This window comes from Lachnellula hyalina (genome assembly GCF_007821495.1).
Source record: "Lachnellula hyalina strain CBS 185.66 chromosome Unknown contig00296, whole genome shotgun sequence".
NCBI lineage: Eukaryota > Fungi > Ascomycota > Leotiomycetes > Helotiales > Lachnaceae > Lachnellula > Lachnellula hyalina.
Window position 1 is genome coordinate 203 of NW_022157410.1, and position 18,528 is coordinate 18,730.

Consider the following 18,528-nt stretch of genomic DNA (forward strand, 5'->3'; position numbering starts at 1 on the left):
CCAGTCCAGCCTCAGCCCCGCGGTCCTTTAAGTACAGCCCTTGCCAGTACTAAGTACCCCCACATCCTTCATCCAGAACGTGGACGTAAACTCTGATCTCCTCGGTGGCGCATTTACTCTATTGCTCTTTTTGAAATATCAATATCAATATCCATCAATCTCTTGCTCTTCCTCCCAACGTACGTACGCCTCGTTGGTTCAAAACACATCGACCATCTAAAGCACGCAATTTGCACACCAATCGAGGGGAACTACTGCCCTCCACATCCCATTCGGGTGAACCTTTTCTTTTTAGGATCTTCCCTGCACAGGGTTTTCCAGTAGCCACGCGCGGGTAGGCCTCCAGATCTCCCACGCCCACGGCAGTGGCTCCGTGGATTGGAGTATATGAGCCTCGTGCTCTCCCGCTGACCACAAGACCCAGTTCTATCCAGCATTGTGCAGCTCTCCCTGTCTGTACTACTTCCTTGACCCTGACAGTCTTCTATCATCTATCTGGACTAGCCTCTGTGGTTGCTGTCCAGCTGCTATCACCCGCATATCACATTGCTCTTTAACCCAACACAACCTCAAACACTCCTTCAGGATTCCCATCTGCCAGATGGCCGCCAGCAAGATTGGCCGCGGCCTGGCCAAGGCCCTGGGTATCAAGTTAGAATATCGAGACGAGTTGCAGTTGAACGAAGAGATTCGACGTGGAGAATCTGTCTTCTCCTCTCAAACCGCCGACACGTATGTTGAAGAGGAACCAAGGAGTGCCGAATGGATCGCTGATGTCCTCCCAAATGGACATGACCTGGTTACATATACCCGTTCGTTGTTTCCCTTTACGCACTGGATAGGACGATACAACTTGCAATGGCTTGCTGGTGATCTCGTGGCTGGTGAGAAGCTCCAGTATACCCCCCCATCCTCACTATAAGCTAAGACTCGTGTCTAGGTATTACAATTGGAGCAGTTGTCGTTCCCCAGGGTATGGCATATGCTGGTTTGGCTGATCTGCCAGCACAATACGGCCTTTACACCTCCTTCATGGGTGTGCTTATCTATTGGTTCTTTGCTACCTCCAAGGACATCACTATTGGTGTATGTTTACCCCTTCAATTCAGAGTGTTTAGCTAACTTTCCGAAGCCTGTCGCTGTCATGTCAACGCTTGTAGGTAATATCGTCACCAAGGCCAAAAAATCCCACCCGGACATCGAGGGACATGTCATTGCTTCATGCTTGGCTGTTATTTCGGGTGCTATTATTGTAACAATTGGCCTGCTTCGCTTGGGCCGGATAGTTGATCTAATTCCCCTCGTCTCGATCTCTGCCTTCATGACGGGATCTGCACTCAATATCGCAACAGGCCAGCTTCCAGGGTTGATGGGCATCACTGGTTTCAGCAGCCGCGACGCTTCCTACAAAGTTCTGATCCACACGTTGCAGGGCCTTCCCCGCACTACACTGGACGCGGCAATGGGTCTTACGGCTCTGGCAATGCTATACCTGATCAGATCCGCCTGCAAATTTGCTGCCAAGAGATATCCCAAGCATCAAAAGGCCATCTTTTTTATCTCAACCCTCCGCACCGCCTTTGTCATTTTGCTCTATACGATGATAAGCTGGCTCGCGAATCGGCATCATCGTAAGCACCATCTCTTCAAGATCTTGGGGACAGTGCCACGTGGTAAACATTCCCTTCTTCGCATATATTGAAAGCAATTATTGATTTTGTCGCAGGATTCAAAGCCGCTGCCGTTCCTACGGTCAATAAATCGATTATTAAGATATTTGCGAGCGACTTGCCTTCAACAGTCATTGTGCTTTTGATTGAGCACATTGCCATTTCCAAGTCTTTTGGACGGGTTAACAACTACATCATTAACCCGTCCCAGGAAATGGTGGCAATTGGCGTCACCAATCTTCTTGGTCCCTTCCTGGGAGCGTACCCTGCCACTGGATCCTTTTCTCGAACAGCTATCAAATCCAAAGCCGGAGTACGAACTCCATTTGCAGGTGTTATTACTGCCGTGATCGTTCTTTTGGCTATCTATGCCCTCCCTGCCGTGTTTTATTACATCCCCAATGCTTCACTGGCTGCTGTTATTATTCACGCTGTCGGTGATTTGATTACACCGCCAAATACCGTGTACCAGTTCTGGCGAGTTTCTCCTCTAGAGGTTCCAATCTTTTTCGCAGGCGTCTTGGTCACGATATTTTCATCCATTGAGAACGGAATCTACACAACTATATCTGCCTCCTTTGCGATATTGCTTGTCCGTATTCTCTGGGCCAAAGGTCGCTTCCTTGGCAAGGTCAAAGTTCATTCGGTGGTCGGCGACAAGATTATTGGAGATGTCTCGAAGCCCTTACTCCCTGGAGACAATAACTCCTTTGCCAAGTCTGGGGGATCCCATGATGACACCTCAACTCGCAACATCTTCCTTCCAATCGACCATGGTGATGGATCTAATCCTGATATCGAGGTTCAAACACCATACCCAGGTGTCTTCATTTACCGTTTCAACGAAGGTTTCAACTACCCCAATGCAAACCAATACCTCGATCAACTAACAAATCACATTTTTGCAACAACCCGCCGCACAAACCTCGATCATTACCCTCGCCCTGGCGATCGACCATGGAATGATCCCGGACCACGCCGTGGCAAAACCGCAGTCGATCTCACCAACAGGCCAGCACTCAAAGCCATCATATTAGACTTCAGCGCAGTCAACAACGTCGATATAACTTCTGTGCAACAACTCATTGATGTTCGCAACCAACTTGATCGCTACACTTCCCCATCAGTCGTGGATTGGCATTTTACGTCCCTCAACAACCGCTGGACAAAGCGCGCTCTCGTCAGCGCTGGCTTTGGATATCCTACTGTTTTCCCCGGCGATACAGCTATATCTCGTTGGAAGCCCATCTTCAGCGTGGCTGATATTGGAGGATCGGACTCCGCAGCAAACGCAGCAGAAGCCAGCTTGAGCGAGAAGGAGCTCAAGGAGCAGCGTATTCGCGAGCTGCAGCGCCCGAAGCACCCCGATGACATCGCCCGGGATGGCCCTCGAGCCGATTCTAGCAGTGGGAGGTCGAGCGGTGATTTGAAGGAGGCGGCAGTGAGGGGAGACCATTACGGAAGAGCAGCGGTCGTACATGGACTCAACAGACCACTGTTCCATATCGATCTCACCAGTGCGCTGCAAAGTGCTATTGCAAACGTCAAGGCCAGGGATGAATTTGAAGGCAGAGGTGGAGAGGGTATTGGCGAGGTGCCGTAATTGGAAGTCGTGCTTCTTATTTGTATACGCTGTGTTTTGTTGCTGAGAACCTATGATACCTCTTTCGTTTCTTGGGCTTAAAAGGGTTTTCAAAGAGGGAACTCGATTTTGAGTAATACATAATTCTTCTTTTGTTCACGTTTAAAAACTGCCAAACGATTATAAGTGTGATACGACATGATTTATTTTTGACGTTCTGACACTATATAATGGATTGCCTGACAATTAGATGACGGCCCGCATCCCACCAACTCCGCGCTTGCAAACCCCAGATGTAATTTAGCAGCCTTCTATGTGCATTTGATGTCGAATCTACCAGCCATTCATAATTCGTGGCCTAGAAGCAGTTGCAATCCTCCCCCACAACGCATCCTGTGGCATAACCCCCCTCTAGTACCTCCGCTTCCAACCTCAGCTTGCCGCGTTCGTTATAAATGCATCGGCAGGTAATTTGTCCTAGAAAGAGTCAGTCTTCATCGAATGGTGTAGGTATACTCTACACACCTTATTGGCAGTGAACGCCATGAAAGCCTTCTCAAGGTCCCATCCAGTTTCCGTCAGGCACAATGCTGAATATTGTGGCGTCATTCCCGTTCTCTCAACCAATTGCATAGCCATGGCCTCTTGTTTTTGTTGCTCGGTAGTGATTATTGTTGTATTGGCTTGAGGGTTCAGTGGGGGTTTTGGCAACGCCAGTGGGCCCCATGCACGAAGTGTCAGCATATCACTTACGACCCGAATTGGCTGTGCCCCCGAAGCTCCTGGGCCTAAGACGAAGGTTCGCGAGAAGCTTCGCAAAGATATTCCAGGCGATTCGTTCTGTTCTTCAAATTCTCCGTGCATTGTGATGATGAGTCCGTCCACTCCGCGGACACTTTGGCCGGTGGGGTCTGCTAGGCCTGGAAGAGCATGACATTCAATCAGATATTTGTCGCCTGCGGTCTGTATATCGGGGTGGCGAGTTGCGGGTAAAGCGGACCACAATTTTTGAATGGCTTGACTTCCTCTGTGGAGTCGTGTCATCTGTGTTGGTAGATTGTTGATTTTAACTAGGTTTCGAGACTGCTTGATATATGGTGCCCAAGGGGCGATTGGTGCCGAGTTCTTGTGGCCTCGAGGAGCGTTCTGGTTGACAGATAGCGAATGAACAGATTGGGCATCGTAGAAGTTTGCCAATAATGCTGAGCGGTCGGTGTCGTACAGAACAACGAACTGTCGGATGAAGTTCTCGCCAACCTGGCCAACATCTCGGAAGTCTGGTCCTGCAATCGGAATGGGCGACTTTGCAGTTTCCAAAGCGGCTGCAACCTCTTCAGGTGTTCTGATTTGGATCCCGTTCAAAATTTCGAGGTAAGGGTATTTTTTCATGATATCGGGTTTGAGCGTGGCCAGTTGCGTCTCAATTGGGTTGCCGGTGAGGATGAGAGTGGAAAGATGCCTGAATTTAGCGCCCCAGGCATCAAAATTACTCATTTGTGTGAGTCTGTTTCGAGATAGGTCGAGATGCTGGAGATCTGGGAAAGTTTGGGCAAGGGCAGTGACATCTGACACATCGGCGAGATCATTGTCCGCAAGAGTGACGCTTACAATGGCATCTTGCTTTTCTTGTCTGGTTTTGAAAAGGCCCCCACAGACGACCATCAAGGCAGGGAAGATTTTCGAAGTGGTTGTATTTCCGTCGAAAACGCCCATCTCCTTCAGTCCAGGGTCCTGTGCCAGTGCTGACAGGTTGAGTAACTTGAGGTCGCCATTGTACCTCGCCGCAAGAACGCCCTTTAGGCGTTCCTTGATTTCCATTGCATTCGAAGATACCTCATCCTTCCTTTTATCTCCGAATTTGTCAGGTCTTGACGCGGATGACGGGGAGTCACGGGCCTGGATCCCCAGAGTGGCTCCAGCAAAGGTGAAACCATCGAGCTTCTGTATTTCGGCGATGTCCTCTGAGCTGGCCGTGACAAATACAGAGTCACCTTTTTTGTGTGACTAGTTCGACGTTAGCAAGGTATAAAAAACCTTGAAAATCGATCGCGGATCACGGTGCGGTATAAAGCAAGATGATCGTTCCTCGACTCGATGTTGGTGAATGGCATGAACACGAGTCTAATGAGATGGCGACGCTGCAAGAACCTCGTGATCCCGCGACCAAAGCAAGCAGTTCCTAACATACCTTCTTGATCTTCACATTCCTATTCGGTCCGCTGGCCTTTCGTTCCAGAAATGCGAGTAAGCTTTCCACGCCTCCGTCCGGGTTCGAAGCGGCCTTACTAGAACTTAGTCCGTCGATTTGAAGTGTGGTACCTCCAGTTGTGATGCGCGACTCTAGGACATTTGCCTGCCTGGTTTCCAAGCCTCGAATGATGGCCTGCTGAGTCTTTACGGCTCCGAAATTCGCGCCCCGCGATGGTCCTCCGCGTCCTCGCCCTGCTCCTCTGGAAGATGCAGGGCCTTCCAGGCGGCCTTTGCCTGATCTGCGCTTGTCACCAGCTGCAGTGGCATCCATAACCAGGTCCCCATCTCTGTCGACTCTGCCTGGACCGCCTGCCTTGCTGCGTTTCTGTATTCCACCTCGGCCACGTACGCTGGGAGAGGCATTTCTAGGGCCCCGTGGGGCTACCGGAGCGCGCTGGAGCATTTTATCGCCGGTAGAAGAGGGTAGAGTTGGGGTATTCGTAGATTCTTTGTGTGTGGGCGATATCGCGAAAGATGGCGTTCAGATCATGCCATGCGGGGATGTGGCTGCGGGTAGCTGGACGTGATTATTGTATGTTGCAAAGAGGGCGATATGGTGGGATGGAAATGAGTGAGTTGTTGTATTGCAATTAGATGCGAGGTGAAAAAGAAAGAGGTGGAGCTGGAAGTCAAGGTGGAGATGGCGATGGAGATGGAAGAAAACAGAGCAAGAACAAGAGGTTCAAAGTTCAAAGAAGAATAAGAATAGGAATAAGAAGCTAAGGATTGAGCGAGGCTGAATGACAATGGGGGTTTTCCGAAACGGAGCTAGAAAGGTGGGTCCCGTCAAAAGTGAATCATCTGTGATTAGTCACTTTCATGTGGCAGCGCAACCTGCCTTGAGTCTGGGAAAGGCAATAATACATTATTTGTACCTAGGTAGGTGGTCATTTGTTTGGATTATGATGTGAATATTTCAATACTTATAGCCGAATTGTTACGTATATATCTAATCTTTTATAGCATTTTAAAATATCTGCAAGGTACCTTAAAGTCACGATACGCGCATCGGATACGGCTAACCCACCCCACATATAGCCGCGCGAGGACTGAAAAGGTGTCCTTTGCCTTTGTAAAGGCTCGAATCACCCATTAAGCAGGTGTAACAAGACATCTCCTCCTTCGCATCGTCGTCGTCGTTCATTCAATCATCCATCCATCTGTTCACTTATTTTCCGGCATTGCTAATTATCATTGCATTGTCAATGCCAATGCTAATTCCACGCGACCCTTGACTTGACCTCTAATCTATGTATCTTTGACACTTTCATAGCTATCATCTGCCGTGAGGCTCACCACATTAAAAACCCCCACGACCTGCTCAACTTCATCCTCGATTTACATACCCAGTCATGCCTCCCAAATCTAGATTTACAAGGCTCGATGCCTTTACCAAAACCGTTGACGAGGCGAGAGTCCGCACAACATCCGGAGGAATTGTCACGATAGCTTCACTGCTCATTGTCTTGTACCTTGCTCTGGGCGAGTGGAATGAGTATAGGAAAGTCGTTGTCCATCCCGAATTGATTGTCGACAAAGGTCGAGGTACGTTGTCTGCGATTGCCCTATTTCTGTGGAGGGCTGGCTGATAGGAGACAATAGGTGAAAAGATGGAAATACATCTAAACATTACTTTCCCAAAGATCCCCTGCGAGCTTCTAACACTGGATGTGATGGATGTGTCTGGAGAACAGCAGGTTGGAGTCATGCACGGCGTGAGCAAGGTCAGGCTGTTACCTGTCGAGGAGGGAGGGCATGTTATTGATATCAAAGCTCTCGACTTGTACGTTTCTTCCACAAGCATAACCTCACGACCATGCACTTAACTCTCATAGGCATTCCGATGACGACAAAGCGCAACATTTGGACCCCGAATACTGTGGTGAATGTTATGGCGCGACTCCTCCACCAAACGCGCAGAAAGCAGGCTGCTGTAATACTTGTGAAGAAGTGCGGGAAGCATATGCGAGTTCGTCCTGGGCCTTTGGGCGAGGGGAAAACGTAGCACAATGCGAGCGTGAACATTACGCCGAACGACTGGACTCTCAGAGAAAGGAAGGATGCCGCATAGAGGGAGGTCTGCGAGTCAATAAGGTCGTGGGGAACTTCCATATCGCACCCGGAAGGAGTTTCAGCAATGGCAATATGCACGTACACGATCTCAATAACTATTTTGATACCCCGGTCCAAGGAGGCCATGTATTTTCGCACACTATCCACCATCTTCGCTTTGGCCCACAGCTTCCCGAGGAGATCACCAAGAAAATGAGCTCCAAGTCACTACCATGGACCAATCATCACGTAAACCCACTAGACGATACCGAGCAAATTACGCATGACCCGGCTTATAACTTCATGTATTTCGTCAAGGTCGTCTCAACTTCTTACCTTCCCTTGGGGTGGGAGAAAGAGATTTATGGTCTCAACGCTGGTCAGGACAACGTGGGAATTGGTTCCTATGGACACCTGAATGATGGCAGCGTTGAGACACATCAATATTCGGTCACTAGCCACCGCAGAAGCTTGAATGGCGGTGATGACGCTGCTGAGGGTCACAAGGAGAAAATCCATGCACGAGGCGGTATCCCCGGCGTCTTCTTCTCATACGTAAGTTCTTCTCCATCCTCAATACCAAACCACTCTAACATAAACATAGGATATCTCGCCAATGAAAGTCATCAATCGTGAAGAACGATCCAAGACTCTAACTGGCTTCCTGACAGGACTCTGCGCAATTGTGGGAGGGACCTTGACCGTTGCAGCGGCCGTTGACCGCGGTTTGTATGAAGGCACGACACGCTTAAAGAAGCTACAGTCTAAAACTATGTAAAATTGATGTTTTATTGGCATGGGATGGAGTTCAGAGGATTTGAATATAGCCAATTTCAGCCATTTCTACAAGTCTTCAATGCGATCAATGCTTGCTCGGGTGTGATATGCATGGCAGCCAGTCGACGAAACAGACATTCTTCCGTGTTTGGAAGTCGGGGCTTGCATGATTTTCAACAAGATTTTATTAGTTCGTACAGTTATCATCGCTGCACGATAATTGTAGCAAGCCAAGAAAACTTGAATCTATGATAGGTATTTATGCTTTCTACTATAAGCCATCCACTATACAATAATCCTCCAAATCAAAGCAAAGAAATCCTAGTAGGCCTTAACAATACAAAAGGCAGTAGAGTCAAAATCACCACCCGTAGAAATCACAATAGCAAACATACCCCCAAGTCCATTCATTCATTACGCCAGGATATATAAAGCTCCGATTCGAGAAAAACGCCCAGCATACATTTCATCATCAAACATTACTACTATACAGGCTAAGATGCTGACTTCATGCGGCCGAACATGTTTCTCGACCGTGACTTGTTGCGAGGTTTTTTGTCCTTGTCTTTTTCAAGTGATGGGCGGCTGTGTGATTCCGAAGAAATTTTGGGGTCGTCGCCATCGTTGTATTTTGCTTTGTATATCCTTCCGCGCATGTTAGAGAGAACGGAGAGGAGTGGAACGCCGAGACTTACCAACTATTGCCAACCATGCTGATGCCTTTGCTTTCTGCCTGGCGATAGAACCGAGCGCTTTTCTTGAGGTCCTTCTTGCAGCCTATGGCCTGCGCATAGCAGAATCCTGCTTCAGCTAGAGCATCGGCATCTCCCCAAGCTGTGTGTTTGTCAGTAAGAGCTTGCCTCAGAACTTGATATAGGTGGACGTACAACCAGCAATCTCAAAGCATCGCAAAGCAAGCGCCTTGTCCTGTTCTATGCCCCACCCGTTCATGTGACTGACGCCCAATTCGTAAATACTCAATGCAAATTGAGCCTTCCGAGTCTTGATCTCCAAGATATCAACGGTTTTTCCACCCTTAAGCAAATCTTCATCATCAGCTATTTCCAAGCTTGCGGAATCAGCTGCTTTGCGCAGCCAAATAACCCCTTCACGCTGATTCGGCCGCATGCCCCATCCATGTCTGCAAGCCAAAGCGTAGAGAAGCATTCCCGTAGGATGGTTCTGTCGGGCAGCTAGGCGGAGGTGATAGGTTGATTTGGTCAGAGCACCAGCCTCGTGATACTCTATTGCTTTGGCAACGTTTTCCTCACCAGAAGCTTCTGCAGATGGCGCGAGAGAATGCTGTGATTTTGCCTTGATTGTTCCTGATGAAGATATAGATGGAGAATGAGCACGATTATTAGAAGCAAAGGATCTTTCTGCGGCTCTCCCTCTTTCAGTAGATGACCTTACTGCATCAAGAGATGGTCTGGCTGGATCTATTGAGGGTCTACCGGGATCTAGGGACGGTCGCATAGGGTCGGGCCTCAAAGAGGAAGTTGAAGGTCTCGAAGGAGGTGAAGGCGGAGCACCGCCATGAAAAGCTTGGACATTGCTGAAAGGGACAGGCTGCTCCCACGAAAATTGTGCCTGTGGTAAACTCTCCTGGAAGATCAACGAGTTTCTTTGGAGCATTTTTCCCCTGGGCAACGAGAATCTTGAATATACATAAGAAGGGGCCGCTCCACTTTCGCTGTTGTTCTCCGGGAATCCTTCACTATACATGCTGACTGGCGTATGCGCAGTGTCGTCGGCGAGAACAAAAGAAGGTTGGCTATCAGATGATGCTTGTCGTGATGGCACCTCGGCCGGTATTCCATTCACACTTGCCCTGCTTAAAGGCCGAGAAAAATTGAACGCTGGCCGTGGTAAACGTGTCCCACCAACAGATATTTCAGAAGAGATTGATGGAGATCTGTGGATTGGTTGTATCGTAGGTGATATAGGAGAGGTTGATAGTCCACTACTGGACGATAGCTTCCGGTGGGGGGATAGGGTATAAGGCGGGTTGGAGGTATTGCAATCCTCATCGGAACTGTCCATAGACATTGACCTAGGACTTGGAGCTCTCTGTGCAAAAGGGGAACGTGGTGGAGCCAAAGCTCTGGAATCATAACTCCCCATTCCCAAAGATACATCGTTAAGCCTCCGGGGTTGCTGCAGGCGCTGGCGCATCGATTCAGCGCTTGGTCTAGGTTGTATCTTGGCAGACGGAGAATATTCTGTCCTGATAGGTTTTTGTTCTCGCTCCAGAGTTGATGGTGACTGTTCTCTTCGCACCCCAAAATACCCCGGACCTCCGGGCTGACTGGCTGGACTTCTTCCTCGGAACTGCTCTTCATCGTGTAGATTAAACCGGGGCGACGGTTCTTGAGGTAGAGATGGTTGCGCTTCACTGACGACGGGGTATACGGATACGGGGCGATTTGCTGAAGCCTCGACTTCGGTCTTCACCCCTATTCCAGGGCTGTTCGTTGGCGAGGTAGGAGTCCCAGACGCTGCTTCTGCCGATGCGGAACGAAAATACGTGGGTCTGCTTTGGCCCAGGGAGCTTGCGATAGTAAGAGGGGGCAATCTGCTCATACGCTTTTCCCCATTCATGCCTCTCTCCAGCTCCTTCGCCAGGCGCCTGCTTTGGGCAGCAAAGGCATCGAGGGGTGATAATTCAGGAGGTACATCCCCCGCAATATGCAAACGAGGCGATGGGAGGCTTCTTGGGGATGGGAGACCGGTACCGATTGGCCCATGAGATTGCGATCGAAGGTCGAGGTAATTCGGTCGATTGGCCATGGTATTGGGCCGGCGACAGGCGTGGAAATTTACCTCCTTGTCTGCGCTCAGGTTTGCTCCCTCTATCGACGATTTTGTAAACTCGTGGTTCTCGCGGGGCTATCGATCGTACTGTGTGTTGGAGAAGCAAGTGTCAACGTTGTTTGCGGTTCAGGTTGCTCGGACGTTGTGGCTGCAGACTAACGTGCGTGTTTCGGCTTGGATACTTGTATGGGGTAGTGGTAGTGGGTGCGCAAGGAATTCGACTGAGGAGATAGGATGCTCGATGCAGTGACTGGCGGGAACAGTTGACAGAGCTGCTGTGTGAGGTAAGGTGAGATGAGGTGACTGAACGCCGATTGTAGGAGCTTGTGGCGGTATTATAGATATTTGATATCGTGATTAATTAATTAATTAATGCGCCGGTAAAGAATGTCAAAGCAGAAATGGCGTCGGCCTGTGAATGCGAGTTGTACTGGACCGGGTGTATGTGTACGTTGCGTAAAGATACTTGTTGGATGTTGAAAGAAAGTATGCGACAAAAGGAGGGTGGAAGGTACTGTCTGTTTCAGAATGCTTCCTTTGGATCGTCTTGCACGGGCGAGTGGGGATGTTTATTTTGGTTGCACTCGTGTAGGTAAACTACTCCGTAAGTGCATATGGGGCGAAAGAATGTCTGAACGATGGGGAGAGCGAGAGCAAGAACAGGAAAGAGGAGGGAGAAGGAGAAGGAGGGAGTATAGAAAGAGGAATCATAAAACTAATGCGTAGGATTGATAAATGAATCAATGATCTTAAATTTAATTCATTACTTGAGTAGGACCTGACCTGTAACGGAAGCCAAGAATAGAGCCAACAGTATTATTCGCTGGCTCTCGAAATATATCCCCGCCTAGCCCTTTAGTCAGGGGACGAGCAGTCTACTTTGGGCATCTCCGATTCCAGGGGAAAGCAAGATCGTCACTAATGTACGGAAAAGATTGCTAAATAGTGTGGGGCGTATCCGTAAAGCCTTGTAAAAGTAAAATTTCCTTCTCGCGCTTTTTGTTTATTCTTCGTAAGTACAAGTAACATCCTCATCCATACCTTGGCTTAATGTTCTAGCACTTTTTGCATCTGCTTTTCTTCTCCTCTTCTTTTCCCCTTCTTCTCCTCCTCCTCCTCCTCTTCTCCCCCTCTTCTCCTTATTTCTCTTCTCTCCCGCATGCTCACATTTTCACCATCACCTAATCACTTACGGTCGAATACCCATTTCCCCAATGCCCTCCTGACTCCCCTTGTATTACTATTGGCTACCCTGTTGACAAGCCTGCAATGCAATACCGTTATACGGAGATCCGATTCAACGCAGGGTCTTTATGTGGACCTCCCGCGACCTGCCCTGCATGCTCGCCTTTTTGGTGGCTGTTGAATTGTGCCTGGAAAGGAGTTGCCCAATCGGAGTTGATACGCCCTCTGTGGGGCGACTGCCTCTTTCTCACTGCCTTTACCTTATGCCTTTTGATTTGCTCCTTCAAGTTATCACCATGGCAAGCAAAGTTATGGTATAGTGGAGTAGCCCTCTTAATGCCTCTTCCCTTGCGATTAGTGCATTGTGTTTTTAGATAGCTTTGCATTTATTGGTAGCGGGATCTTTATGCGATAGATGGTAGGAGCTGTAAAGAGTCGTCTTTTTGTCTTATGGATATATAAATCAAATATCCACTTGAACATTTTAAAAGGCCCAACCAAGAAAGTAATAACAGTGATATCTAATTGTTTGCGATGCGTTAGTATGAACAGGTAATAACCGCGTCTTTTCCAAATGCCAACCTTCTCCCATCTACCTTGATATATTCTCCTGGCTCTTAGGAACATTCTGTCTCTTTCTTAAGTAATCTTGTCGCATCAGATTAGTCAAGTCCATACTATACCTTCAATTCCGCATTGTATGCTTATGGTTACAATTGCTCAATGCTCTTCGCATTGCTTGGTATCTATCTTCATCTGAAGATACGGAGATTACCTAGTTACACCCTTAGTTTTAAGCGCTTAATCAAGGTCATGTGAAAACAACTCTGTACCAGTAAAATATCACACCACATAGGTACCTAGGCTAGGTATCTATATAGCAACATAGCTCCAGGAGGAGGGGCATGGGCATACCTATCTAAGCCTAGCTTGGCCTGCTCCCCGGATTTTAACCATTGCCAAGGTTTATCACGTCGCGTCACGTCGCGTCTCTTATTTTCTTAACTGCACCTCCCTTTTGCTGAGCGACCCCTCTGCCCCTCTACTCGAGGAGTGTGGCATTCGCTAATTACTCTACCACACTCATTCCGAGCCACTACTCATTCAGGTCTTCTGCATCTCTAGAGTCGCTGCTCAAAGCAGTCCTTCCAGGATGGAGCCTGTTGTGCTTGCTCCCTCCCCCTCCGTGGCCTCCGCGGACTACAGAAATCTCTATGAGTTTGCAGTTCAAAATTTCCCTTCCGAGTCCTTCTCTATCTCTGAAGGGGTATACGCTGTTGCTATCATCTCCCACGAGAAACGCATCATCGATGTCTCACCAGTCGATTTGCATTGGTTCAAAGTAAAGCAGGTGAATGCAAGTCAACCTCTGAACTTTACTATTGCTAATAAGGGCTAGAAAAATTCGGTCTTGCGATTAAAGTCGGCATATCAGAAGATGACGGGCGCAAGCGTACATTTCAAATTGGAAGGGGTACCGATCGAGGATGCGACTTTGATGCGTGACCTCGGCGTTGAGAAACAGCAAAGCATCATCGTCCTGACTTTGCATAAAGACTCCAGCGTATCGGCTGCATCTAGTCAGGATAAAAAAGCACTTCAACCCATTAATAACATTCAGCTTCCCGCACGCTCGAATCTATACGCCAGCCGCGATAAGCCGATCATCAAAGACAAGCAACTACAGGACGGTGGTTTGTCTCAAAATGAGTCGAACGTTCTTTTCCCACATTCTAGAGAATGTGTTAAGTCGGAGATCGAAGCGGATACTACAATGTCTGAATCGGAAGTCCAGGATGCAGCCCCCAATCTAGGCCTTCAAAACACTCGGCTCCGGAAGCTCATTGAAGAGGCGCATCCAGACGAACTCGAGAAAGTAGTCAAAAAGTTCACAGGCCTTCGTAGAGGCTCTGAAGAAGCCACTGGAAGCACATCTTGGTCAACTTGAAGATGTCAAACATTGGGTTGCACAGATTTCCAACTTGCAAGAGCACAAAGTCGATACACCCACGATCATTGGAGTTGTCGGCAACACTGGTGCAGGTAAAATTAGCGTCATCAATGCTATGCTTGATGAAGAGAGGCTTGTTCCTACGAACTGCAGTAAGTATGCTTTCGTTTACATAGAAGGTGCTCTGTTTTTGGTACCACCAACGCACCCCAGTTTCTACCTTAACCCATTGCTTGCACTTCTTGCAAGTCACGATCTCTACAGCTCGCGGTCTACATAATCGTCTAGCCAATGTCTCAGGATAAAGCCTACTCTAGGCATTATTCTGTTATCCTTGCAAGCATGTTCATTCGACGCTCGTCGAGGCGGTTTCTTATGCCTTTTGATGCTTTGCCAGATGTCTCCTTGGCTGATTTAGCACAAAGCTCCACTATTTATGAGCAATACTAACATTTGTTAGTGAGAGCGTGCACTGCAGTGGTTACCGAGATTAGTTACAATTCTAGTGAAGATCCAAGTGCGATATATCGTGGCGAAATCGAATTTATTCAACCGGCAGACTGGGAGAATGACCTTAAGCTGTCTCTGGCAGAGTTGAAGAATGACAATGGTGGCGTACGTAAACCCCTCACATTAGTGTGCCAACCCACTAAGTCTTTCAGATCTCCAGGGAAGTTTACAATGCCGATTCGGAGGCTGGAATCGCTTACGCGAAAGTCAGAGCCGGTATGTCGTCCCAGTTTGTCTTGAGTTGGGGTTTCTCTTGCTCACACTCTCCCTAGTTTATCCGCAGAAAACAAAAGAAGAACTGGCCTCCAGTAGCGTTGAGGATCTCATGAGTGATCCCGCCGTGAAGAACGTGCTTGGAACCACGAAAAGGGTCGAGAGACCAGAAGCATTCTCTTTCTATAGAGCCCTTCAGCATTATGTAGACAGCAAAGAGAAGTCCACAGAAACAAAAAAGAAGGAGCAGGGAGAGAGGAAGAAGCAGGAAGTATGGCCTCTAATCAAGGTAGTCCGAAGTTTCACCAAGGCCAGCGCTCTTTCCACCGGTGCAATTGTAGTCGATCTGCCAGGTGTTCACGACTCAAACGCGGCGAGGGCTGCGGTGGCTGCCGGATACGTAAGTCCCTCTCTTAAATCACCTCGCAGTTCATAACAGTCTAAAGAAGCCCTCAGAGAGGCGCTCTATTTGGGTTTGATTGAACTTTCTAGGAGATTGCTTCTTCTACTGTCCGCTAAAAGAGAGATCCTAATTAAACAGATTCAGAATATCTGCTAACATAAACCCCTAAAGTTGAAGCAATGTACAGGATTATGGATTGTTGCACCAAGCAAGATACACAGGTCTCATTTGTTTCTCTTCGATGTTTCATCAACCCTCTGAAATCTGGCCTCTGAATTATTGCTATTCCTATAAATCTTCTTTCGAAAAGGAAAGCTGACTGGCCCTTTACAGTTGGACGAGCAGTCGATGATAAGAGTGCAAAGTCACTGCTCGGAGAGTCATTCCGAAGGCAGCTCAAGTACGACGGCATTTATTCTCGAGTCACGTTTATATGCTCCAAGACAGACGATATATCTATCACAGAGGCAGCCGACAGTCTGGGCCTTGAGGACGAAATGGCAGCGGACTGGGAGAGGATGGATGCAATCGACAAGAGTTTAGCTATGCTGAAGCAGAATATGAAGGAGCTCGGAGAATCGAGAGCTGTATACGGCGCAGTGATAAACGACGCCGATGATGCCCTCGAGGCCTGGGAGGTAGGTAGATTCTTGACATTCCGCCCCTTGATATCAATATACCGCTATTTGAGAGATGCTATGTATCTTGATAAACAACTTCAGGAATCAAAAACTAACTTGTATCCAATTTTAGAAGTTGCAGGAACAAGCTGAGGGTGGTGAGACAGTATGGGCTCCGATCGATGCATCAAAAAAGCGAAAGCGATCAGCGGAGCCAAAAGAGTCCAGGAAAAAGTCCAAGACTAGCAAGGCTTCCGAGTCTGGAGACGATGATGATTTTATTGACGATGACGATGAAAGCCAGGCTGCCGAGGAGAGCTATAGTCCAGAAAACGAGGACACTGACTCCAAGAAAGGTGATCCATTGACTCTGGACGCAATTGAATCGAGAATTGATGAGTTCAAAGAAACAAAGGTACGCATTCTTCGGCTACTCATGCCCTTGGATCTTTTATTCTTGATGAGTAATTCAAGAGGGCGATTGACATGGATCCCGGGGAACGGTGCCTTGCCAATCTCTTCACCAAATGACTATGCTAAATCTCGTGTTTTTGCAGAAAAGGGCGCGCCGGGAGAGGACCGAAATAGATGCAAAGGTCAAAGATCTAAAGAAGCAGCTTGCCGACCTCGACACCACCAGAAGCGAGATCGAGACCGTGATGAGCGCCCTTTGCATCGATGGTCGCAACAAATATTCCAAAGGCGCTATACAGACCGACTTCGCCGCTGGGATCAAAGAACTCGATCAGGAGAACGCCCAGGAAGAAGACGAAGCCAATTTCAACCCTGATGAAGATATTCGCAATTACGAAGAAGGTATGTATTAGGCCGCGAATTATCAACAACTTGACTAACACCTGTTAAGTTGCCAGGAGTCTGAAAGTCTTCTGTGTATCCTCCAGGGCCTATCAGAAGCTAGAGGTATGTACTTTCTAAGAGGAAAGGCTTTCGTCTTCGCCTTTTGCTTTGGATCTTTGAAATGCTGATCGGTAACATAGGGACGACTAACCCGGGACAGGTAAGACTAATCAGGCTCTCTTTTGTTGTCGACTTTCAACATGATTCGGCGGCTGTAGCTATTGGGGCACCTATATGTCTCACGGCTTCTTTGTCATTGCTGCGCTCCTGAGAATTTCCTAAGAAAAATAAAGGCTAATTTCCCATTCTTCGCAGCAATGTCCCCGGGTTCTCATCCAAAGAAGCAACCGAAATCCCAGCACTTCAGGCACACTGTAGAAAGTTGACGGAGGCAAAAAGAGCTTCGAATTGTCGTCGTTTCCTTACGGACCTCAGCCAGCTTCTGAACTCATTAAGTCTTTGGGCGAGTGATAACGGGACTGGTCTTAAACTTTCTAGTGAGAACCTAGCTGCCGAAGCTCAATTTTTGAAGAGCCGCCTTGCCCGATTAGAATCGAGTCTGGAGCTTGGGGTCTCGGAATGTCTACAAGAGATAAAACAGACCCTCGCTGAAAACATATTCGAGAACTTTGATCATGTTGTTCAGTAAGCTGTCGATGAAGCCACGTCAACAGCTACGCGGTGGGGAGATCGCCACATGGGTGGATTCTACTGTAAGTCTCTTCCTGCTCAACTGATGTGATGCTTAGACATCCTCCCATTTTGAGAGGTTTGTCCCATTGCTTATCAAATATTCTATGCCAATATTATAAACTCTTCTACAGATCTAACACTGACTTCTCATTTTAGGGGCGACTTATAAGGCGCTCTGTCGTCGGAATGGAGTGTTCACAAATGGAAAAGGCCCCCATGACCTGAATGCTCAGCTCACAGAGCCCGTGATTCGGGGCCTCGCAAGCAACTGGGAAAAGGCATTCGCTCGAAGACTTCCGAGCGTCCTTCAGAGCTTCTCAAAGAAGAGCAAAAGTCTCCTGCTTGCTTTCCATAAAGATATCGAGGTTCGGTGCATGAAGCAAGGCGTCGGAGTTGCTGGGCTGGCTATGTTAGGTAAGTAAGCGTCTGGGGGAGCTTTTACTTTCCTTGTTTGGACAGAATTGCAAGTTCGAGGGAGCCTTTTTCAATGTCTCATAAACTCTGTGATAATAGTAGTTCCGGTCACTTCTTGATCTCCTAGCTAACTGAGAATTTGCAGGCCAGCAACTTCGTAACTACGAGGGGACATTCGTTAATTTGACCTATGAGATGGTTGAGTTGATCTATTTATTTATTTATTTATTCTATTAACGTTCTGTGTAAGTCTAAGACTATTGTTACAATCACGAATCCTTGAGGGTATAACCTAGTATAAGGTTGAATCAAATATAATTCTAAGCTAAAGAGAAAAGAAAGAAAGTCTAGAATATAGATTTATAGGAGCGAATATATATGCGCTTAGCTAATTAGTAAGTAGCTAAGAAAGGTAGCTAGTAATTAGGTAGCTAACTAAATAAGAGGCTAGGGCTATACTAATATGCTAATATTATATAATATATTATATAACTAGACTATTACAGATGAGTCACGTATATATAGAGGCTTATTTA

At 47.8% G+C, this 18,528-nt stretch overlaps 5 protein-coding genes across 5 annotated transcripts; 3 read left to right on the forward strand and 2 right to left on the reverse strand.

The window, feature by feature from the left end:
- Nucleotides 1–601: 601 nt before the first annotated feature.
- On the forward strand, nt 602–3,273 carry cys-14 (Sulfate permease; the record flags this gene model as incomplete). Its single annotated transcript, XM_031153708.1, has 4 exons — nt 602–884; nt 941–1,086; nt 1,133–1,673; nt 1,727–3,273. The coding sequence occupies 4 exons, from the start codon at nt 602–604 to the stop codon at nt 3,271–3,273; spliced, it is 2,517 nt and encodes an 838-aa protein (XP_031001066.1).
- A 411-nt stretch (nt 3,274–3,684) lies between these two features.
- mex67 (mRNA export factor) lies at nt 3,685–5,905 on the reverse strand (the record flags this gene model as incomplete). Its single annotated transcript, XM_031153709.1, has 3 exons — nt 3,685–3,729; nt 3,778–5,256; nt 5,441–5,905. The coding sequence occupies 3 exons, from the start codon at nt 5,903–5,905 to the stop codon at nt 3,685–3,687; spliced, it is 1,989 nt and encodes a 662-aa protein (XP_031001067.1).
- Nucleotides 5,906–6,854: 949 nt separating this feature from the next.
- On the forward strand, nt 6,855–8,332 carry LHYA1_G008792 (Uncharacterized protein; the record flags this gene model as incomplete). Its single annotated transcript, XM_031153710.1, has 4 exons — nt 6,855–7,047; nt 7,105–7,285; nt 7,338–8,109; nt 8,159–8,332. 4 exons carry the CDS (start codon nt 6,855–6,857, stop codon nt 8,330–8,332), a joined length of 1,320 nt encoding a protein of 439 aa, XP_031001068.1.
- A 493-nt stretch (nt 8,333–8,825) lies between these two features.
- Nucleotides 8,826–11,121, reverse strand: nif1 (Mitosis inhibitor; the record flags this gene model as incomplete). The annotated part of the gene is made up of 3 exons (XM_031153711.1): nt 8,826–8,976; nt 9,027–9,165; nt 9,219–11,121. 3 exons carry the CDS (start codon nt 11,119–11,121, stop codon nt 8,826–8,828), a joined length of 2,193 nt encoding a protein of 730 aa, XP_031001069.1.
- Nucleotides 11,122–13,483: 2,362 nt separating this feature from the next.
- Nuggc_0 (Nuclear GTPase SLIP-GC) lies at nt 13,484–18,229 on the forward strand (the record flags this gene model as incomplete). Its single annotated transcript, XM_031153712.1, has 14 exons — nt 13,484–13,681; nt 13,730–14,206; nt 14,304–14,433; nt 14,742–14,896; nt 14,944–15,007; nt 15,064–15,408; nt 15,741–16,045; nt 16,161–16,442; nt 16,585–16,847; nt 16,893–16,977; nt 17,253–17,530; nt 17,635–17,654; nt 17,735–17,992; nt 18,138–18,229. The coding sequence occupies 14 exons, from the start codon at nt 13,484–13,486 to the stop codon at nt 18,227–18,229; spliced, it is 2,952 nt and encodes a 983-aa protein (XP_031001070.1).
- Nucleotides 18,230–18,528: the final 299 nt, after the last annotated feature.